Below are 25170 nucleotides of genomic sequence, written 5' to 3' on the forward strand. Positions count from 1 at the left end.
GTTTCACCTGTTGTTCCAGATACTGCGAAAAAGAGCGAGTGCTTCCCGTAGCCTGTTTGTGTTGTTGTCTTCCCTTATGACCATGTTGTAGCTGCTGCTCGCTACCACAAAGATGATCGCTGTGACGTCTGCAGAGAAACAGCAAATCAGCACCACGTGTGTGTGTGTGTCTTCGTGTTTTTTCTAACTCAATATTTTTAAGAGTACTTCAAATGTTAAGGTATGTAATGTGAAATTGTTAAAGATCTTGCATTAAAGTGTCCTATTATGCTTTTTTAGGATGTTACCCTTCATGCTGTGTGTAATATAGCAGTTTGTGAATGTAAAAAGCTGCTAATTTTAAGATCAAAGTGCTAAATTTTCAGACTATAATGAGAAAATTCAAGTGTTTTTTGACCTTGAATGCATGTAAGCCTATTGAAGGAGACGCCAAAACTAAATTAGGAGCCTTTAAAACAGCATAATAGGGGCACTCTAAACATGTTTAAATATATGTAACGCACACACTTCACATACCATTAAAACACTGAATCCATTTTCTTCTTTCGTCTCTCTGACCTCCCACATCAAACATACTGAAAAGAGAAGAACAGAGACCTGAGGTTTACAGGAAGTGAAATGTGTCCCTCTAGTGGACATATGAAGACATGACACTTCACCACACAGCAGGAATGACAGTAATATCCTCTTTAGCATGTGTCTCAGGAGCTTTTTAATAAGCAATCGGACTCACTGAAAGTTGACTTTGTCTACTTGAAATCGCGTCTCAAAAATCCCTGATGTCAACACTCTGCAGCGAAGCAAGTCCTGAAAGAAGAAAGATGGAGGGAAAGTGTTAGGGTAGGGCAATTTCTGGAAAATAAAGAGCGAGCCGTCTCTCATCTACAAATGAACGGTGTGTGTTGTTGAAAAAGCTCAAACAGTACCTGGTCTGTTGGTGTATAGTCGCTTTGTCTTACTGCATCAATCCGGTCAAGAAAGCTACAAAGACACAAATTAAGAAAAAAAATATTCAACTTTGACACATGCAGGTTTTTCCATTTATGAATATATTTTCATAACCAAACTACAGCATCCATCCATCCATCTATCTATCTTTCAATCCATCCATCCATCTATCTATCAATCCTTCTATCCATCCATATATCCATCCATATCCATATCCATCCATCCTTATATCTATCCATCCATCCATCCATCCATCTATCCATCCATCTATCCATCCATCTATCTATCCATCCATCCATCCATCCCTCTATCCATCCATCCATCCATCCATCCATCCATCCATATATCAATCCATCTATCTATCCATCCATACATCCATATATCAATCCATCTATCTATCTATCCATCCATCCATCCATCCATCCATCCATCCATCCATATATCAATCCTTCTATCCATCCATATATCCATCCATATCCATATCCATCCATCCTTATATCTATCCATCCATCCATCCATCTATCCATCCATCTATCCATCCATCCATCCCTCTATCCATCCATCCATCCATCCATCCATATATCAATCCATCTATCTATCCATCCATACATCCATATATCAATCCATCTATCTATCCATCCATACATCCATCCATCCATATATCAATCCATCTATCTATCCATCCATACATCCATATATCAATCCATCTATCTATCCATCCATACATCCATCCATGCATCCATATATCAATCCATCGATCTATCCATCCATACATCCATATATCAATCCATCCATATATCAATCCATCTATCTATCTATCCATTCATCCATCCATCCATCCATCCATCCATCCATATATCAATCCATATATCTATCAATCATCCATCTATCCATCCATATATCTATCCATCCATCCATCCATATATCTATCCATCTATCTATCCATCCATCCATCCATCCATCCATCCATATATCTATCCATCTATCTATCCATCCATATCAATCCATCCATCTATCAATCGATCCATCCATATATCCATATATCTATCCATACATCCATATATCAATCCATCCATACATCCATATATCAATCCATCCATCTATCAATCGATCCATCCATCCATATATCAATCCATCCATCCATCCATATATCCATATATCTATCCATACATCCATATATCAATCCATCCATACATCCATACATCAATATATCAATCCATCCATACATCCATATATTAATCCATCCATACATCCATATATCTATCCATCCATCCATATATCTATCCATCCATCCATCCATCCATCCATATATCTATCCATCCATATATCAATCCATCCATACATCCATATATCAATCCATCCATACATCCATATATCAATCCATCCATCTATCAATCGATCCATCCATCCATATATCCATATATCTATCCATACATCCATATATCAATCTATCCATACATCCATATATCAATCCATCCATACAGCCATATATTAATCCATCCATACATCCATATATCTATCCATCCATCCATATATCTATCCATCCATCCATCTATCAATCCATCCATCCATATATCCATCCATCCATATATCCATACAGTATATCTATCCATCCATCCACCCATCCATCCATATATCTATCCATCCATCCATATATCCATCCATCCACCCATCCATATATCTATCATATATCTATCCATCCATCCACCCATCCATCCATATATCTATCCATCCATCCACCCATCCATATATCTATCATATATCTATCCATCCATCCACCCATCCATCCATATATCTATCCATCCATCCACCCATCCATATATCTATCCATCCCAGGGCTCCAGACAAAAAAATTAATTAAGGAGCCATTGGCTCCTATAGGGTAAAAAACCAGGCGCCAAATATTTTTTTAAAGAGCCACATTACAATGAACATACATTTTTTAAATCACTTACTTTTAATCATCCTGTTGTGCGTACATCTCCCCTCTTTTTACAGTTTCAGCATTTTCATCTTGTCAATGGGCCAGTTGCATGAACTAAGCCATTATGTTAAGACAGTGTCTTACGATCTAGTATGAGCCACTTGCAGTTAGGCAAGTGGCATTCAGTCTTACTTTTTGCATCAAATTAGGCCAGTCTATGTTTTTATGTAACTGATAAAAAAAATTATGAACAGTATTCAAGAAAAAAATGTATGTCTAACTTGTAAGACTAGTCTTAACGGTTTATGCAACCGGCCCAATGTTGGAACTGAAGTTCACTTGGGAACTGAATGTCTTTTCCAACTTATGAACTATATACAGTGTTTCCCACAGATTAGAAACCAATTTGTGGGGGCGGGGGCGGGGTTGGGGGGTGGAATTTGGGGGTTGGTGATTGGCACAAATATCGATTTATATATCTTGATTCAGTATCAATTCATATAGCCTACTGTACATATAGGGAAAAATAATTTAGCCTTTTCAGCACTATTTTTAACTTTTCTTGAGCTAAATTATATTTGCTCGCATTCATTAATATTCACTTGTGTGTGCTTATATAAGTATCATTAAAAAATATTAGGATGTACGTTATTAACGTTTTAAAATTTCACATTTAAATAAATCTAGTGTTTGATCATGACTAAATATGTATTCAAATGCAAAACCTAAAAATAAGTAAGCAGTTATGATCTGCAATACTTTTTTGAGCTACTCGATACATGTATATTTATTAAAGAGCCATACAGGCACCTATAGTGGGTAAACCATGGCATTTCAAATGAAATGTATTATTTTTCCAGCCACAAAATGACTCTAATTTGCCTCTTTGCATTGGAATTCTCTATTTTAACCTTAATTACTACACCAATTGTAATATAAATAAGAAAAATATTAGAAGAAAAATATTTTAATTCATTAAATGGTCATTAATGGACCATAATTATTGCACAAATAGTAGGCCTATTTAGTACCAAATGATCTCCTCAAACTATTCAATAAATATTATTAAACTAAAATATAGAACATTTATTTAATTTAAAAATAGTTAAGGTGTATGGTCACATTTGACCACCAATGAGTATATTGAAAACCTGAGGGCTAAATACAAGAATAACATTAACATTAATGGGAACAATGTTTCATCTCCATCACTCTCCATAATAAAATGATCCTGTAAATGGTTGACGTAAGCCACTGAGTGTAGTTTGGCCACCGCTTCTTTTTTGCAGAAAGGGTTTTTCTTCATAAGCAAAATCTGAGAGGTGAATTTAGTGAACGGCAGCTCTTCACATGCTATCATATAGGCTGTGTTAAACTTCATTTTTAGCTCCGTCCATTCTTTTTCGTCACGCAGTTCGCATGCATGAGAAACTGCACGTGCTAATGGTGTAGTCTATGGAGCACTCTTCGCGATAACGTGATCACAAGCATTTTTATGCTAGTTACTATCGGCGTGTTTTCTCACAGTCTCTTTTTTGAAATGGCTTGCGGTCATACCTTAGCCATGAAAATTCTTGAATCCAAGAAGTTTTGAAATGTCTTTTGACATCAACACGGTGCGCATTGACTGACATGGAAAGATCCTCTGTGTCTCTGTCCTCTCTCACGGGTGTGCTGGCACAGCTGCTGGAGCCTGCTTTTTTAGAAGCAGGTGTGTCATCACCATTGTTTGAAAAAGTCCGATATTTTTCGTTTTGACATGGTTTTTTTAGCGCGTAAAGATGAGTCTCGCTTTACCCGTTCACAATCACATTTGGCGCTCTATCACAGTGAAACTTTCACGTGTAGCGTCTCATTTTACTATGTCAACACAACAAATGATGTGATAGGCTACTCTTCACAGAACACGCACATAACATGCACATTTTATAATCATGATATGTAAATTTGTATGGTCGCCAGTGGCGATCTCTGCAAAAATATCACTCGCAAATTAATATTTTTAGTCGCAAATGCGACCGTTTTAGGCGCAGTCTGGAGCCCTGCATCCACATCTATCCATCCATCCATCCACATATCCATCTATCATCCATCCATCCATATATCTATCCATCCATCCATATCTATCCATCCATCCACATATCCATCTATCATCCATCCATCCATATATCTATCCATCCATCCATCCATCCATCCACCCATAAATCCAGATTTTTTTTGTTTTCAAAAGTCTCTTCTGCTCACCAAGGCTGCATTTATTTGCTAAAAAAAAAACAGTAATATTACAATTTTAAAAAGCCGTTTTCTGTTTGAATATGTTAAAATGTAATTTATTCCTGTGATCAAAGCTGAGTCACATGATCCTTCAGAAATGATTCTAATATGATGATTTGCCTTCACATGCTACCAGAAATGCCCTACATCCCACTTCTGAAATCGTGATTACGAGCTCATTACATTCAAATTTTGACTTGAGAGGGCGTTCATGTCCCATCTTTAAACTATAAACTAGTAGGCTATTATCAATGTTGAAACAGTTGTGCTGCTTCATATTTTCTTCACACACACACACACACACACACACACACACACATCACGATATCAGTGACTTGTTCAAAAAAAAAAAAAATAATACAATGGTCACTAATTAATATCAAAGACACTGCTCAAGTACCAGTGTCATTGACACCAGAAAAGAATATGACATCTACATATATACATAATCGTCTTCAAAAACACTTTGATTGTGTCTCAAATGAGACTCGGCTACTTTCAGCATTTCAAACGGTATTAAAAGTGTCACAAACGATCAATGAAGAACCAGCGCTCTCATTCTAACAATGCCCTTTGAAGGTCTACATATACCTGTTGGTGTATCAAATATATTCACAGGACCTGATATATACTGATTGGATGTGAATGAGAACTGAACCCCTGAAAGCATCCGTACAGAAAGTACGCAGCTGAAGAATGTTAGATAACAAGCCCATATCTTTCTCTTACTTCCCTGCAGAAAGGCAGAATATTAGCCCAACACTCTGTGACCATCATGTGATATTAGTGCTATCAGCACTAACAGAGACAAATATAGACTCATCCCACAAGCTTGTGACAACAAGACAATCTGTAACGACACTGCCAAAAAAAAAAAAAAAAGAGATAAAAAGATAAAAGGGAAATAGGTTTGTGTGGAGATCTCGACTCTTGCTTTTCATTTTTGTGTGATGTTGGAGTATGTCTTTCAGATGTGAAAATGCATATAAAGTATAAAATCCTACTAATGATCAGGTCAATACTCTTAAAATCATTAATAGCGAGGACAGATTCACTGAAAGAAAATTGATTGGTAAAGATCTTTTAAAGTTACTAAAGATTTCAATTTCACATCAATGCTGTTCTTTTGAACTTTCTATTCATGAAAGAACCCTAAAACAAAACGTATCACTGTTTCCACAAAAATATTGAGCAGCACAAGTGTTTCAACAGTGATAATAATAAGACGTGTTTCTTGAGCCTCCATGTCGTAAGTACCATAATTCAAAAAGCGTTCACGTCCTTATAGAACTCGTTATTACAACTTGCAAACTGGGAATTTTCGGAGAGCTCTGACCGTTGCAGATTCATTTAGGCATTGATAGTGCTGAAAAATAAATGCATCATTTTGAGTCCAGACTCAAACAGCTCCGAGTACACCGTCACGTGTTGTCATCTAAAGATTACAGTAATTAGGACATCCCGTGAACGAAGCACAAGACTGATTTCTGAAGGATCATGTGACACTGAAGCTGGGAGTAATGATGCTAAAAATTCAGCTTTACCATCATAGGAATAAATTACATTTTAAAATGTATTACAATAAAAAAAACAGTTATTATTTTAAATAAAATTAAAGTTTGTTACATAATATATGTGTGTACAGTGTATAATTATTATGGATATATAAATACACACATGCATGTAAATATTTAAGAAAAAATATATATTTATATATATAATATAAATTATATAAATGTGTATATACACATGCAAATATTTCTTAAATATATACATGAATGAGTATGTATTTATATATACATAAAGAAATATTAGCATGTATATACACTTTTTTTAATTATATATAAATATATATTTGTTTCTCAAACATATACATGCATGTGTGTTTACTTATATATATATATATATAAAAAATAATAATTATACACAGTACACACACATATATTATGTAAACACAAACTTTTATTTTCGATGTGATTAATCGATTTGACAGCACGAATAGATTTATTATTTTAAATTACAAAAATATTTCACAATATTATTGTTTTTACCTTGGTGAGCATAAGAGAATTCGCAATGTAAATCCGACCCCAAATGTACAATTACATTTCAGTATTTAAAACAATATTCTGGGTTAATTACACGCCACTGACCACATAAATCAATTTTAAATAAACAAAATTTACTTATATTTAGTGGAATAAATATATTAGATATTTGCCACTAAACATCCAATGACAATTATTGACCATCTAATCAAAGTCTTTTAAATAAACCTGCTCATATTATCTTTAATATTGCAAATTAAATCTTCAGAGAAACTGATTGTCGCTTTTTAAAAACAAAATGCCAGTATGAACAGAACATTGTACATCAGCAGCAGAGACATTTCTTTGCATTTTGTTTTGTGGCTTTTCAGAACTGAGAACAACCTCAACAACTGGTCAGCAAAACATTACAAATTCCGCCACTCATTATAATAAACACTGAATGACGACAACAACTGCTTGTCAGCAACAGATGATGATCCTTCTGTATCAGCACATCTTTGGCGTGAGACGGGATAGTTAAAGGGATAGTTCACCCAAAAATTTTAATTATCCCATGATTTACTCACGCTCAAGTCATCCTAGGTGTATATGTCATTCTTCTTTCTGACAAATACAATCGGAGTTATATTAAAAAGGTCCTGGCTCTTCCAAACTTTATAACGGTCCATAAAAGTGCATCTATCCATCATAAAACTGCTCCACACGGCTCCGGGGGATTAATAAAGGCCTTCTGAAGCGAAGTGGTGCGTTTGTGTAAGAAAAATATCCATATTTAAAACTTAATAGACTAAAATAACTAGCTTCCGGCGGTACGCAAGTCGACTTATGGCGAAAGAGTAACCCCTGACCCTTGAACCCTTGATGCATGCGTATTGACGAACGCAGAAGCACAGAGGATAGAGCAAAACTAAACACCGGTCATGAATTAGAGTCTAAAACGACAATTTTTAAAGAGAAATGGCGGAGGAATTTGATATAAGAGAAGAGGGGCTTGAGTTTGTTGCCCAGCACTATCCGTGAGAGGCGTCAAAGCGTGTGATGCTCCTGTATATCACGTCAAGGGGTTACTCTTTTGCCGTAAGTTGACTTGCATACCACTGGAAGCTAGATATTTTAGTCTATTAAGTTTTAAATATGGATATTTTTCTGACACAAACGCACCACTTCGCTTCAGAAGGCCTTTATTAACCCCCCGGAGCCGTGTGGAGCAGTTATATGATGGATAGATGCACTTTTATGGACTTCAAAAACAAACCAACAAGTCACTGCCATTATAAAGCTTGGAAGAGCCATGACATTTAACTGTGTTCGTCTGAAAGAAAAATGTCATATGCACCTAGGATGACTCGAGGGTGAGTAAATCATGGGCTAATTTTCATTTTTGGGTGAACTATCCCTTTAAGTGGTGGGGACAAAATCGCCCAAACAAAGTGTAAACAACACCTATGCATCCCAAAATGCATTTCACCACCATCAAATATGGCTTTGCATTTCCAGTGTTCACCTCCGGAGGGCACATGTCAGATCTGGAGATGAGTTGTGAAGTCCTCCTCCCTAACTGAAGTCCAGGCTGAGCAACCTAAACTATATCTTTCTCTTAATATGAGCGCTCTAAAAACACATACATCTTAAGACTATAAAAAAGCCCTCTTCATCTGCATCAGGCGGGCTGAGGAGGTGTTTGTGTGTTCAAGAGGAGAGCAGAGAGACAAATTGCGGGACAGACTGTCTATCAGCCATACAGGATGAACTCCGTATTGACGAGATTTGCACGGCGAGTCTCCAGACCGCTGTCTGACGTAGGATCAGTCTTGACACAACGGTCATAAAAGAACAATCCAAACCAACTCCACGGGTTGATTTAGACAGAACTGCAATACACAGACTGACACTACGATCAAAAATAAAAAGGTCACGTCAACAAAAACTAAATTTGCCGTAACACCACAAAGAACTAATCAAGTTACTTTGAACTTCATTGTGCAAAACCATGACTGGATTTGAAACTAAAGCCAAAAGATATTTCAGTTGTTTTATAGTATAAAAATAATATAAAACAAATCTATTATTATATGAACAAAAACAAATAATTATCTAGTTACTTTAAATAATGAATTATTCTATAACATTAAATACACAACACTTCTATAAAAATAATCGTAACTTTTTCAATGCATTAAAGGAACACGCCGACTTTTTGGGACTTTAGCTTATTCACCGTATCCCCCAGAGTTAGAGAAGTCCATACAAACCACTCATCTCTGTGCGTGCCATAACTTTATCTGAAGCACCCACCGCTAGCCTAGCTTAGCACAAAGACTGGAGGTAAACGGCTCCAGCTAGCCTAGCTTAGCACAAAGACTGGAGGTAAACGGCTCCAGCTAGCCTAGCTTAGCACAAAGACTGGAGGTAAACTGCTCCAGCTAGCCTAGCTTAGCACAAAGACTGGAGGAAAACGGCTCCAGCTAGCCTACTGCTCAATAAGTGACAAAATAACGCCAACATTTTCCCATTTACATGTTGTGATGTGTGTAGTTACATTGTGTACTAAGAGTGACGGAAAAATGAAAAGTTGCGGTTTTCTAGGCTGATATGGCTAGGAACTAAACTCTCATTCCTGCGTAGTAATAAGTGAACTTTGCTGCCACCATGGGTGCAGCGGCACAATGATATTACGCAGCGCCTGAAAATAGTCCCCAGCGCTCTCTGTGCAAGCAGGTTGTCACGTTGATTATGTTGACGGAAGTTGACCTATTTTCAGGCGCTGCGTAAATATGTGCCGCTGCATCCATGGTACGGCAGCAAAGTTCATGGATTATTACGCAGGAATGAGAGAATAGTTCCTTGCCATATCAGTCTAGAAAACCACAACTTTTAATTTTCCGTCGGTCTTAGTACACGATGTAACTACACACATCACAATATGTAAATAGGAAAATGTTGGCGTTATTTTGTCACTTATTGAGCAGTAGGCTAGCTGGAGCCGTTTACCTCCAGTGTTTGTGCTAAGCTAGGCTAGGCTAGCTGGAGCCGTTTACCTCCAGTCTTTGTGCTAAGCTAGGCTAGATGAAGCCGTTTACCTCCAGTCTTTGTGCTAAGCTAGGCTAGCTGGAGCCGTTTACCTCCAGTCTTTGTGCTAAGCTAGGCTAGCTGGAGCCGTTTACCTCCAGTCTTTGTGCTAAGCTAGGCTAGCTGGAGCCGTTTACCTCCATTCTTTGTGCTAAGCTAGGCTAGCTGGAGCCGTTTTCCTCCAGTCTTTGTGCTAAGCTATGCTAGCTGGAGCCGTTTACCTCCAGTCTTTGTGCTAAGCTATGCTAGCTGGAGCCGTTTACCTCCAGTCTTTGTGCTAAGCTAGGCTAGATGGAGCCGTTTACCTCCAGTCTTTGTGCTAAGCTAGGCTAGCGGTGGGTGCGTCAGACAGAGTTATGGCACGCACGGAGATGAGAATGGTTTGTATGGACTTCTCTAACTCTGGGGGATACGGTGGATAAGCCAAAGTCCCAAAAAGTCGGCGTGTTCCTTTAACTTTTACTATCAATGAGCAATACTTGTTACAGTATCTATAATCTTTAACGTTAGTTAATAAAAATACAACTATTCATTGTTAGTTCATGTCAGCTCAAGTCCATTAAATAAAAAAAAAGATACAACTTTTGATTTTCTTAATGTATTAGCAAATATTTTTCATTTTTAGTTCATGTTAACTAATGAAGTTAACTAATGTTAACAAATGGAATCTTATTGTGAACAGTTACCACATAAATACATATACTGTACATACATACATACATACACACACACACATATGGTGTGACTTAATTAGATTTCAGAGATAAAGTTATGCATTGTAAAATATTTCTTTTGAATGTGTGTTTATTTTAATTTAATGAATCTCGTTCGTTGCTCTTATGATGAAAATAACACGTCTCACACTGTTAATCCGATTTATCATTGTGGTTCTTGGTAGTCTTGAGAATGTTCTGTACCAAAGATAAGATAAGACAAGATAAGATAATAAAAGCCCAGATTGTACTCGATGGGCGCTTTGTACGCCGTTTAGGAACATGAGGTTGATTCTAGATCACAGGGAAAAAAGGGAAATTGTAGTGGGAGTCATTACAAAACCTGTAAATCCAGTTCACACTGAACAATATGGGAATGTTTGAACACGTTTCACATGTCCTATTGAGTGCAACGGCTCTCCAGCTGTGGGTATCGGTGCAAGGTTTCTTAGGCCGGAGAGAGCAACAGTGCCCGTCCCCTTTTAGAGCAGCGCTGGATCCAGAAGTATTTTTCCCATAGGGATTTTTAAAAAGTCTTCGTTATAAGCCATGAACCAAGCCAATCAGCTCCGAGGTGAAACACAACACTAAAACTTTGAATTGAAGCAAAAAAAAGGTACAAGACTGTTAACATAAGTGAGGTAAAGAACTACAATCCCATGAAGCATTGCAAACAGCATTATCGAATTAAAAACAATGCATATACATATACGAACATTTAAATATTTTGAAAGCGAAGAGAGATCGACTCGTTTACGTCATTAGCTTCGTGGGAGTGGGCGGAGCTAAAGAGCTATTTTGGCACGTGTTGCTTTTTTCAGCTCTGATTGGTGGAATTTTCTGTACAGCATCATGGGTAATGTAGTTTAAACAGGAAATCTGCAGTTAATCACGATTATTTTTTAAATAAGCTGAAATTATGCGGGCTAACGGCTTCAACAGAGGGAAATACCATCGATTAACAACCTCGAAGCTCACAGAACATTAGTTTTCCTATGGAGAAAAAGAATGGAGAACTGTCGCACTCTATTGAATTAGACTGAGAAAGCTATTTTTTGAGCTTGAATTTCTCCTGTAATATAAAGAACCTCTTCCAATCCACAAAACTTTTAAAGTTACTTTTAAAGCGGTCTGCCTGATCCGAATCTGACGAGACCAGACAAACTTCTCAAACTTCTGGTTGGTATTGGGCTTGTGCTTTTAATTAATAAAAGAAGTTATTATTATAAATATTGCTTTTCATTTTAACGCAACTCATTCTTCATGCACTCAAACACACTGCAGTTTCGAGTCAGATCTGTGAGAATCCGAGCATCTGGGTCTACGTGCACAAATTGAGGTTCAGGTTTCAGTTTAATGCCCATGCATACATCTATAAGAGTATTATTTTTCAAGCCTGAACTATTCATGAAAAATATTAATTCCTGTAGGTGATAGCAACATCAAGGTCATGTTTTTTGATTCCGAGGGCATGCATGAACTGTAGACCTTAAATGCAATTAATCTGCCAAACACAAAATTGTAAATAAATTAAAATATGATTTAAGAATGCAATGAAGCCCATCACAATTACTAAATACTTCTACTTCCATTATTCTGTGTGCATAAGGTGTGTTTTTTTTTCTACAGGTTATCTTCAGGTTTTTTTCCTCCATGGTTTTAATTGTAGTATAACATTATAATACCATGCATATTTATACTTTTTTTTTTATTTAAAGAAGAAACCAAACTTTTTGTGATATGAGGCTTAATGCTATTGAAAACTTATCATAACTTATACTCTTTGTAATGTTAAATCATTTTAGTCTTTAATTTAGTTCAAACTCATTAAAAATGATAAACAAATCAGTAACGAGTCACATGTCATTGTTTTCCAGCAAAAAACTTTTTTCAGAAAATAAATTATACTTTTGCAAATATAAAAATATGTTGATAAAATTACATTTTCACATTTGTGTGACCAGAGGGGGAAAAAAAATGAATAACAGAATAAAACAAAACTCAAAGTGAAGCAACATACTCGACACAAGATATCTGTCTATTGTAAATCATATTAAAGAGCTATATTTAAAGTCAGCATGAAATTGAACTTGCGATAATCTTTTCTTCCCTATAGTTACATTGATTAAAGATGGTAAATAACGTTAACATAATTGCATGATGGTTTAATAATCATTATTGGTTTTCGCAGCTTTGAACAGTTGTGTGGGGTCGTTCTATTTTTAGGTAAATGCTGGCAAAATCTCCAAACAGAAACCCGAAATGCTAAAAAAGGAATTCATAATCTGTTGCTATTTTTATCAACTGCACATGTGCGTGTTTGTTTGTGTATCTATGTAAGAAAAGGCAGAAAAAAGAAGGGCGAGAGAGAAAGAGAGAGCGCCGCTGCACATCACTGAATGTTTATTCCCTTTAAGCACTTATGAGGGTCTGATATGTATAACTGCGCACACACACACACACACACAGGCCCTTTCTGCGCCTCACCTTCTCTTTCTGACCTTCCTTTGTTTACGCGCATTGCCGGGATACTCCCTTTGATTCGGCGGCGCGCACACACACGTGACGCCCTCCACCAGTGAGTGCTCTGCAGTGCTGCGCTATAAATAGCTCCTGCTTGCCCCGGCTGCGCTGTTCCTTTACATAAGCTCTGGCGGAGGGAGGAGGGGGGACAGACAGCCCAACCACAATCTCCATACAGCCGGGCCTGCAGAACGCCACACACAACTGGGATCTCTCTCGCTCGGACTGCTGCTTTCACTGTTTCTGTACAAGTCTCCTCTATCACAACAGCACGGTCCCGCTCTCACCGACCCACTTATGTACAAACGTGTGTTTGTGTGCGTCTCGGCGGTTTGACATTGACGTGTAATCCGTTTTCTTTTAGCCCTAAAATAGACACGCAATAGATAAATAGAAACGAACACAGACAGATGTCACAAAATCACGAGGGATCGTTCAATGATCTCACAGGCCAAAGGGAAGTTAAGATGCACTGCAATAAAACAGTTGATTATGCCTCAGATATCATACTGCATAGAGTTTAATCTGCTCAGATTTACAGTATTGGGTACAGTACATAATTGCAATATAAAACTTTTTAACTACACATGTCACTTCCTGGTTGAGCTGTACATATTCTAATATTTGAAATAATCCTAATACTCTCCGATAGCAATGTATATATATATATATATATATATATATATATATAATTTATAAATTATTATCTACATTTTTGGTAACCCAACATGGAAATATAAATTATTAAGCATGCACAACATCAAATAATTACTTTTTTTAAATTGTAGAGCTTGGGTCTGAACACTGCATGGCATTTTACAAGTTTGAAAATGTTGTAGAAAAATGTTACTTTTATTTTAATTTACATGTAGTATTAAATAATATTTAAACATCATTCTTCTGTTTATTTAGCAAAGAAAATGGGGCATTTTAGTACATTTTACAGTATTTTTCTTATCTTAAATTATTGATTTACACATTTATATATATATCAATGTCAAATATAATGTTGATAGTCTAAAGAGAGATATAATACTGGATTATTGGTATTATACTGAGAGATAGAATTATTGGATTACAGGTGTTTGCTAAAGCCAGCATAACTATTATAATTGTTCATGCTTAGGGTTAGTGATTTGAACTAACCTTTAACCCCAAGTATTAAAGTTTAGCGCATAACTCGTCCTGCAACATTTGTGCTGTATGAATGTCATATCCAAATCATGTGGTTTGTTGAGGAAATGTATGCTATTACGTTTCCACCCTGGGTGGACAAAAACAGGCACCAAAATCTCATCGATTTTTTAAATTTATATACACACACACACACACACACACACACATATAATAAGGCCCGTTCACACCAAGGATGATAACTATAATAATAATTATATAGTTATAAAAATTATTCTAAATATAAAGAGAATAGCAAATATAAAGAATAGCAGAGTCCACACCACAACGGCACAGAGAAACAATATCGTCGGAATCACTTTCAGAATGAATTTAAATGCTCAAGCTTTTTAAAGCAGGATGGATAACAATAAAAACATTGACAGCCAATCAGAATTCATCCTGCTTTAAAAAGCTTGAGCATTTAAAGCGGCAGATGACAAAACAGAACAATATTGTCTGCTGGTGTGGACACTTGTATAGTTAAAATAAGAACTATTACTACTGTAATATTTTGCTGTAAAATCCAAAAAATGTATTTAAGAAAAATGCTATAATAATTGTAATAATTGGGGATGCACGATATATCGGCCACCATATCGGTTTCGGTCGATATATGTTAGTTTTTAATGTTAGCGTTATCAGCTCAATAAGAAAATTTGGCCGATAAATTAAAGCAGATAAATAAAGTATTATTTTCATTCAGCCGAGACGCTTCAGATGCGCACTGTTCGCTATAATGGTTTTGAATTGCTTGAAATATGATTGGAATCACTTCAAAAAAGGAAAATACAGTTAAGAGCAACAAATGTGTCATACAGGCTACATAAAGTTGTAATGAGAATAATTGTGTGCTTGGGACATGGCATTTAATGGTGAGACTTTTGTTTTTGTAATCAAATTTTGATTTAGATTCATCGGCCAATATATCGGTTATCGGCTTTCAAATATAAAGAATTATCGGTTATCGGAAAAATTTTCATATCGGTGCATTCCTAATAATAATAATAATATTTTAGAACAATTTACATTACATTTACATTAGAATCTGTAAAATTACAATACTAATATTAATTTCTCTTAACTGCTTTATTTTCAAATCATTGAACCATCAAACTTTTATTTTGACAGAAACCCGCAGGGAGCCCTTAAAGCTTCTCTTTTAGGAATAAGCACCTCTCATTTGTGAACACAACATGCGCCAACAATCTTCCCATACCTGTAATGAATGTTATAAGCGGCACAAACTCAGAGCAGATGCAGAGATGGAGTTGAGGAGCACCATTTAATACGAACGTGTAAATGAACACAGTGCCGCGATTCCCTCTGAAACACGCAGCGCATACATTTATTTATATAAATCGCGCATCTCTACCCTAGAACCATGGCGGCGAGTTCTGCAGGGGCAAACACCGCTCTCACATTTTCTTCCAAATATTGAAAAAAAGACAACAAAGTGGAAGCAATTAGATTTATCTGAAAACTTTCTCAACGACTGCACACCCTGGATCGACCTGGATAACAGCGAACATATCTGAGCAGACATTGATTTGAAGTTGTATAACAGAGGAATTCTCAGTATTGTAAAAGTCGTCCACAAAGAACAAGCCTGTATTGAGAGCAGCTGGGTGTCTGTATGATTCTCCGAGTATCTCCGGGCCTTTTCTGACTGAGAGACAACAGTCGCCATTATGTGTCAGGCACTGCACTAGCTGGTGATGGTATCTGCGTCCTACAAAGCGGCTGACCAACTCCCATGACCTGACCACCCTCCTCACGCTTTCATACCTGACACACGGCCACTGTTGTACAGGACAAACGTCTGCACAGGACTAAAAAAGCCAACAGTGGACATTCACGCACCTAGAATGCCTCCATCTCCAAGGCAAAGAAACTTAAATACATATACGACGTGTTTGCAGTGGGTTTCCTGAACGTCTTAAGGAAGCGCTGAATAAATAGGTTGGTTTCAGGTTCATCTGAACCTGATCAGGCATGTTCCTTACAAGGATGTGCAAAACGACATATTTTCAAAACAGACTAATTGGTGGGTAGTCTGAACTGGTTTCAGGTTTATCTGACCCCGATTTATAGACACAACTTTTCCAAGAAAGTTTTACAGCACACACTGTCAGTGACAGAACAAAATAAGTGTCACAACAATAAGGGTCACTGTTTTCAACAGTGATAGTAATAAGAAATGAGCCACAAATCATCATATTTGAATGATTTCTGAAGGATCATGTGACACTGAAGACTGGAGTAATGATGCAGAAAATTCAGCTTTGATCGCAGGAATAAATTACATTTGAAAATATATTCACATAGAAAAACTGTTTTTACTGTAGTGTTGATCAAATGAATGCATCCTTGGAAAACATGTAAATTTATGAACAACCCCAAACTTTTTAAACAGGCCCATACAAGTGCTGCTGTGTTTACTTAGTATATTCCCTTTAAATACAATTCAGATCAAGAGATTCTGTTCCGTAAAACCAAATGACTGACTGCAACTACCATAAATATCTGCACAAACAAAAGGAACCACTAAAAAGCGCAACCAAATAATCACAGCTATTATCATAAATAAACAGAGGAAAACTCTTACATAAGACATTTTTGTAGCTGCATCTTAAGCAATATGCAATCAACTTCCGTTTTAATTATGCCAGTTCACAAAACAGTTGTCAAAAAGCCAGCATCGTCATAGGCTTCAGGTAAAGTTAACTACTACGATAAACCGTATACTTACTAATGCGCACAGTCGATTAGTTGATATTCGTTGGACCGTTCGTAACACGCCTTAACGCCTTCATCATCCCAGAGCTTCTTTGCATGGTCGAAAAACTCCTGTGGGGAAAAAAAAAAAATTGTTTATATGCATGCATACTAAAAAAACTAAACGATTGGATTTAGCAACCATCGCTTCGTTTAAGAGATATTTCTTGAATTGATACCACTACATACTTCCAGCTACATTCATAAAATGTGGTTTGGTTAAAAGCCTTTTGGCTGTTCTGGAAATAGACTGACTGATCACACCGGCCCACCACTGTGGATTCAGTGCTGCTCTGAGCACATCCCATCATGAGTCTTTTCTTAGTTTGTTTGCAACTTTATATAATGTACTGAAATATGAAATTATTACTTTTCACAATCATGTACTTTTCATGAGCTTATGACTAAATATTAGTAGAAAAAATAGGGCTGCACGATATTAAAGAAAAATGTGATACAATAATGCTTTAAGTGTGTAAAATAAATATAAATTATATTTAAATATATTTAAAAACGGAAAATGACATACCAGGGCGTTTAGGTTTTAGTCTTATATACACTGATTCTTATTAAAGTTACAAAAGTTATTCAGTCATGAGCAGTGAGTGATTTTCTCTGTCTTTTGTTTAGGGATGCACCGATATAACCATTTTGGCCGATACCGATAATTCTTTATATTTGAAAGCCGATAACCGATATATCGGCTGATAATTCTAAACCAATTTTTGTATAATTTTTAAGAGCCTGATTACATAAACAAAAAGTTTCACCTTTAAAATCCATGTTCACATTATCATTTCATGTAGCCTATATGACAGACTTGAATTGCACATGTTGCTCTTAACTGCATTTTCCTTTTTGAAGTGATTTCAATCATATTTCAACCAATTCAAAACCATCATAGCGAATAGTGCGCATTTGAAGCGTCTCAGCTGAAGGAAATAATACATTATCTGCTTTTATATCGGCCAAATTTTCCAATCAGGCCGAAAACCATAACCTTAAAAATTAACATATATCAGCCGATATATCGTGCATCCCTAATTTTGTTGTTTAATTAACATTAAGCACATAGACAGAAACAGGTTTATTAGGCTACTGTCACTTTAAGAGATTCACGGATCCAATATATCATTACACACGCACTTTCTTTCTAAACTGTTTACTCCACTTAAGACATAACTGACTGTGTTTATGTGAACACTAAACAAGACAAGGTTGACAAGTCATTTTTGTGTGTATTTGGCCATATAAGCAGTGGAAGTGAAATCGGGATCACGTGCTGTCCGAGAGGCGGCTTTCTGTGCACGCGAGTGCTTCGCTTATGCCGTCTAATAACATTAAGCATGTCACACGTATGTAACAATCATGTGTCCAGTCAACCTAAAACTTGGGACTTTTTGAAAACTTTTTTAGTATTAAAATCATGCAGTTATCGCAAGCCGCTGCGATATATCGAAAATGTACATACCACGATATGCATATCATATAATTTTTCAGTAACACTTTAATTTAGGGTCCAATTCTCACTTCTAACTATTTGATTATTAGCTTGCATATACCACTATATACTACTATACCATATTACTAGGATATTGACTGTTTTTAGTGCCAATAAAGCACATAATACCTTACACTGCATGACCATATTCTACATCCCTTAATAATCCTACCCAATACTTAAACTTAACTACCTTACTAAATATTAATAAGTAGCAAAAATCATAGTTAATAGTTAGTTAATTGTGAGAATCGGATCCTAATCTAAAGTGTGAGTAATTTTTCTTCCCATTTCATTTTTATTCCTTCCCCATGTCTCTTTATGGGCTCCGTACATTTGTTAACATTAGTTAATGCATTAACTAACATGAAGTAACAATGAGAAATACATTTTTACAGCATCATCTTTAATGTTAGTTCACAGTGCATTAATATCAACAGATACAACTTTTGAGTAAAATGTTGGGATTAACATTAGCTAAGATTTTTGTTCCTTTAAGATTATTGTTCCTTGTTAGTTCATACTAACTAATGTAGTTAACTAACTAAAGTTAACAAATGAAACCTTATCGTAAAGCGTTACCGAAACTTCAGTAATTCCACCAGTGTGTGTAATCTTGCAAATTTGACGCACGTTTCAGATAAACTAATAAAACATGTTGGCAGTCAATATTGTATCCATCACCTGTTGAATCCAAGAGTAAACAGTAAACTACTCTCTAAATAAGAACTGAACTTACTGGAAGTTCCTGTATTTACAATCCAACCGTTCAAATATTCTAAAATTGACGGGTGAGTATAGATGATGTCTGCCATTAATTCATTAAAAAGAGAAATCCAGGACTTAATTTGAGCTGAGAAAAAATCTGTGGTCTAAAAAAAACTGTCTAATTACAGATCTCCATTTCAGCAGAATCCACACAGTCTAAAAATGACAGTCTGAAAAAAAACCAGAGCCAACATTAAAAGTCAAAGGGTGAAGATGTCTGCCACACTACAGTCCAACTTGCAAGATTACCACAGCAAAATCAAAAAATAACGGACCCAATTGCACGCAGTCTAATGCTAACAAACAAAACTCAAGCACAGCAGAAACATATGCTAAGCTAAAGCTAACAGACAGCATCAGTATGATAGAGAGAGAGAGAACTTAGTGTCAGTTTCAGTCTGATTCAGACAAGATCAGCTGGAATTCTTCATTTTTCACTGAAAAACACCCAATTCAAGAGTTTTAATTTGATCCCTTAAAACGAGCAAAGCTAAGAAAACGGCATGACTTCTGTCTTCTAATGACTGGTAAAAATAACAGCCATCCCAGACAGCTACTTTAAAGAATATAAAATATCTACATTACAAAAATCACTTATTGACTAATTCAAAAAGCCTACATTTGTCCTGAGTTACACTCCGTTTATTGATGACTAACGCAAATGATGCAAATGCGTTTAAATGTGAAACCCTGCATTGTATTTCTCTGTCCCATGGATTAGTCAAGGTCTCCTGGATTAGTCAATTTCGAAATTAAATCCTACATATGAACTCGAAATATTCCTCACAAACCTGTAATTTAACATAAAAAGCTTGTGTTTTAATTTGACTTGATGTGCTCAAAAACCACAGACACAACAACAATGCATGACACACCACAAACTGAACGCAAGCCATCATAGCAACATGCTAATCATATCATAATATGCATGATTTAAAAAACAAAACAATATTTTGACTACTATTTAATATAACTACAATATTTTGAGTACTGCTGAAAATGCGTGTAAATACACACAAAATGCTAAAAGTTAAAAAAGCATTTTAGAACTTTATCCCACAATGCTGACAAAATGATTGGGCCTTGTTTTTATTTTTATTCTTAAAAGATTATAATATTTACCACTCATTTGCACTGCAAACTCAAACAACATCTGTCTTCCCATAAAGCAACGTTCCTCAGAAACATATTCAAACTTTAAGCTTAGTGGCAGGCACTTCACCTCAGGTACGGGATTTAAAAAAAGACCAAGCAAAAGATTCATATTTTCATAAATCTGCAATCATGCAAAAGAGTCATACAAAACAAAACCTCTCGGTAAGCGGTTCAAAAACCCCAACTCATTTACACATTCAAATGTCTTAGGTAAAACAAGGCTCCTTACCTGTGTGTAATCAAAGTCAGAGAGCGGCGCTATGCTTTTGATATAGTCGATCCTAAACTGGTCCTCTGGATTAGCGAGTGGGACGGGTGGTATTAAAGTGCTCATTGCAGACACTATGGTCTAGAAATAAAAATGAAAGAGCTATGAGACAGAGAGTAGATATAGAAAACTTCTAGAAACTGAATCGGGACTGCGAGCGGCTCACTTACCACGATGGCGTCCTTCACATTTTTGCGAATGTCTTGAATTTTCTGTTTCTTTTCCCTGTATGAATACAATTTTAAATTAGTAAAAAGGCAGACAAATCTAAAAAAAACTACAAAAAAAAAACAATTGCAATGTTGAAATGCATTTACTGCTTCTAGGAATCGTTCACCCCAAAAATAATAAGTATTATTTAAAATCACCCTCATATCGTTCCAAACTTGTATACTGTTATTGTTTTTAATTATGACAACAGTCTATATGACCTGAGCGCTATATGTCAAGCCTTCTGAAGCCATACGATAGACCAGCTTGAAACTCCCTGATGCCAAACATGCATCGCTTCAAGCAAATCATGCATCATGAAATGGAGAACGAGATATGGAAAGATTTTCAGTGACTAACAATTTGAATTTCGGTCCGTTCCTCACACACAGCTATCATGTGACTTCAGAAGACTTTGAAATGTCCTATCTGAACTACTTTTACGTTGCTTTCTTAGAGCCGGACACAGTTAAATGGAAAAGTGCTGTGTAAAGATTCTCATTTTGAAATAACAGCATGGGATATTCATTTTGGCTGAGCTACTACTTTAAATTGACAGTTATTATCCCACCCACAGTGTAAATGTTAATATATATATATAATATTACACAATATATCTGTAATACAAATACACAACAATCATAACTTGCCCCCAAAAAAGTTGTCATTAAGACATGCCATTACAATTATTTTTATGATGCAAAAAGTGTTGAAGAAACTTTAACACCTAGAGGCCTTATGAACATTTGGTGTTTGATTTTAGTCGCTTCTCAGCCATATTCTAGCAGTGATGTTGCAGTGAAGCACTAGCCGATAGCACGTAGTGCTACATCCCTATCTGCTTCAGCATGTACGAGGGTTTCCTTCGCCATGCCGAGGCTGAACACAGGGCCCAACCTTCATATACCGCCCTTACATGCACACATATGTCATTAGTACAGTAAACATGTACTCACTCCGCATTAAACCCGTTGACATGAAGAATTCTCATCTGCTTCACGATAGTGCTTTTGCCCGACTCACCAGCCCCTACGGAAGCAAAAACAGCCGTGAGAATACATGCAAAGTCTCTCAGATACTTCAGTGTGTGTTCTTCATATGTACAATCCGACATGCCAGATTGAGCTGTCAAACACGGCGCGTTTAAAAACACAGCCTCGGAAGGCTCTCGCATGTCAGATATAACGCCTCAAGTCTCCTCTTACCCAACAACAACAGTCGATGTGTGGCTTTATAAGCCTGTCTCTCTTTTTGCAACTGTTTCTCTATTTTCTTGTTGGCCTCTCGCTGTGTTTTCTCGTCGATGCGCTGGTCTTCGGTTTTACTGCTCCCCAAACACCCCATCTTACTCCCTCGAAGCCAATCTGTGCGCTGTCCTTATGAATGATCAATCCAATTCCGATTCCAAAGAGAGAAAATGATCCACAATAGACAGAAGAGAGAAGAAGAAAAAAAAAAAGGTTGCCGGGAAGGCTTTGGTTTCTCCTCCCTGTTACAATGTCTCAAGCAGTCCGGGCGTCATTCAAGCGACGGGATTGATGAAATTGATCACATATCGATCGGTAAGGTGGGATATGAACTTGTATCTGGATCCGGGGGTCTCTGTGAGCCCCTGCCAGGCGCTCTTCCCTTCTCTTCGGTTCTCTCGCCCTCTCTGTATTTTTTCTATGTGATATTCTCTGCCTGTATCTCTGCTGTAGTCTGTAACTCAGCACTGCCTCTGTCTGTCTGTCACTGGTAATGACCGGAACCAGGAAAACTGTTACAAAGTATCGCTGACTGGCTGACGAAACGCTGGAACGAACGAAATCGAACGGATGTTTAAATGTAACAGCGCGAGTTTACAAATGTTACAATGTAAAGTGTAGCGGATGGGATGATATAGCAGACGAATGGCTGGGTCTCAAAGTCTGTCGAACTGGGGGGAAAAACATATTAACTAGTCTAAGCAGGTTTTGCTGATCTTAAATGGTTTAAGATGGTCTGCTACATCATTGTAGCAGATGAATGGCTGGGTCCTAAAGTCTGTCACGTTTTATACTGGGGAAAAAGAACATATTAAACTAGTCTAAGCTGATTTTGCTGGTCTTAAAACGTCTGCCCCCTTATAAAAACACACTCAGACAAGTGTATATATGTTTTTTTTCCCTTCTCAAAATCAATAAGCATAACTTGCCTGACAAAGTTATGTCATTTAGACATGATATTGCCAGTACAGAAATGTGACAGATTAAAAACACTGAATTAAAATAAAAAGGAGGAAGGTCGTGTTATCACTCAGAATATTTCAACATATTTTGTTACCCAACCACAAATTAAATAAAATTTGAAATAAAATTGAGTTAGTGCACAACCTCTTTTACTCAAATGAGTGAATTTACCACCACCAACTAGATATAAATGTATAATATAAAGGAAACAAAACTACTTCCATAAAAGTGACTTCAACAAGAAAGTCTTCCTTATTCGATCTTATTCATATTTTTTATAACATTAATAATTTGGCCTGGCAGGATCGAATCAGCATGAAATATTTGACTAAATAATCATATAAAATACCATATCACCAAATGACTTCTTTAGAAATTGCAGTTCTCCTATTTCATACTTAAGAACGCATATGACTTTCACTTCTCATTTAAATTCTAAAAAAAGCTTATACAATTCATGTGAACTGAAGAGTGTTTTGTTAAACCATTAAGCAACTGTGCGGAAACCATAAAATCTGACCACTAACTCCATTATTGCCAATACAATCGAACGTGGATTGAAATTTTGAGGAAGAAAAATGCCAAATCATCTTTTCCAGCACATACATTGAGATATGCAAGGTCAAAAAAATATAAAGGAAAATGCTTCCAGTGGCTCAAATGGGTATAACAATATAGAAAACAAAAGCTAATATGCACTATTATGGTGGTTTAGGATTTTTAAATGACATTAAGATTTAGAAATGCTAAATATATATATTATATACACATGCATAAAATCACTGAGAATTTCTGCAACAATAATAAAAATAGGCATCGCCTATTTGCGGGCCACAAGAAGGAACACGATAAAATAAGCTGACAACTTTTCAACATTGCCACAACATCATGTGAAGTTTTGTTCATTCAGAATCTTCTAGTTTTATTAATTATGTAATATCTTTATGTTTTTACATCATTTATGTGTGATAGTTGTGCTTAGCTTTGAAGGATGTCTGAATTATTATTTTCAAACAATAGAACAAAACAATTCATACCAAATATCATTGTTATGCCGTACTTTAACAGCTGATAAAGGCGACATTAAACAATTCAAATAAACCAACTTCTCTCATAACTAAGAGAATGAAAATAAAACTATGATCAATAAGTCAAGACAATATGTTTTTTCATTACTTTAATGCAGTAAATTTTTCTCATTTTTTAAGTTAGAATTAAACAAATATTTAAAAACTCCTGTTAATACAACTCATATTGATAGACTATCGATTGGTTTCGCTGCACTCGATTAAATGGAAGACCATTTCTGGCCAAATTGTTGCAGTTTGTATTTACTCAAGGACAAAAGCCACATGAATGTTTCTGACCTAAAGCTCACATCTTTCAAAACAACAGAGCATATTGCATAATGCGTTCATTACAATTAGTTAGCGATATGCAGTTAGGGCCACGCTAGAGCCAAAGTACACGTTCAGTAAATGATAAAACCTATTTACAGGGTGACAAAGTTCAGTTTACAGACCACACACACTTCACATTGCAATGCAACAGAAAGGAACAATACCAACTTGTGTGGAAGCATGACAATCTCTTGTTTTTGCCCTA

The 25170-nt window shown here is 36.2% G+C and overlaps 1 protein-coding gene across 2 annotated transcripts in view; it reads right to left on the reverse strand.

Moving 5' to 3' along the window:
- The window catches only part of gnal2 (guanine nucleotide binding protein (G protein), alpha activating activity polypeptide, olfactory type 2), a 49067-nt gene that overhangs the window by 14465 nt on the left and 9432 nt on the right, over window positions 1–25170 (reverse strand). The window contains exons 1-9 of one of the 2 annotated variants that reach the window (XM_079806262.1): window positions 22561–23348; window positions 22312–22384; window positions 21316–21370; window positions 21107–21226; window positions 17428–17525; window positions 927–981; window positions 734–807; window positions 517–575; window positions 8–128 (exon numbers count right to left, since the gene is read on the reverse strand). In XM_079806262.1, the coding sequence (XP_079662388.1) occupies window positions 8–128; window positions 517–575; window positions 734–807; window positions 927–981; window positions 17428–17525; window positions 21107–21226; window positions 21316–21370; window positions 22312–22384; window positions 22561–22699 (794 nt within the window). In that variant the 5' untranslated portion in view covers window positions 22700–23348. Of the gene's footprint in view, window positions 1–7; window positions 129–516; window positions 576–733; window positions 808–926; window positions 982–17427; window positions 17526–21106; window positions 21227–21315; window positions 21371–22311; window positions 22385–22560; window positions 23349–25170 lie in introns of those variants that run through there. The other variant, XM_079806261.1, reaches the window with a different exon arrangement.

This window comes from Gobio gobio (genome assembly GCF_949357685.1).
Source record: "Gobio gobio genome assembly, chromosome: 23".
NCBI classification, from domain to species: domain Eukaryota; kingdom Metazoa; phylum Chordata; class Actinopteri; order Cypriniformes; family Gobionidae; genus Gobio; species Gobio gobio.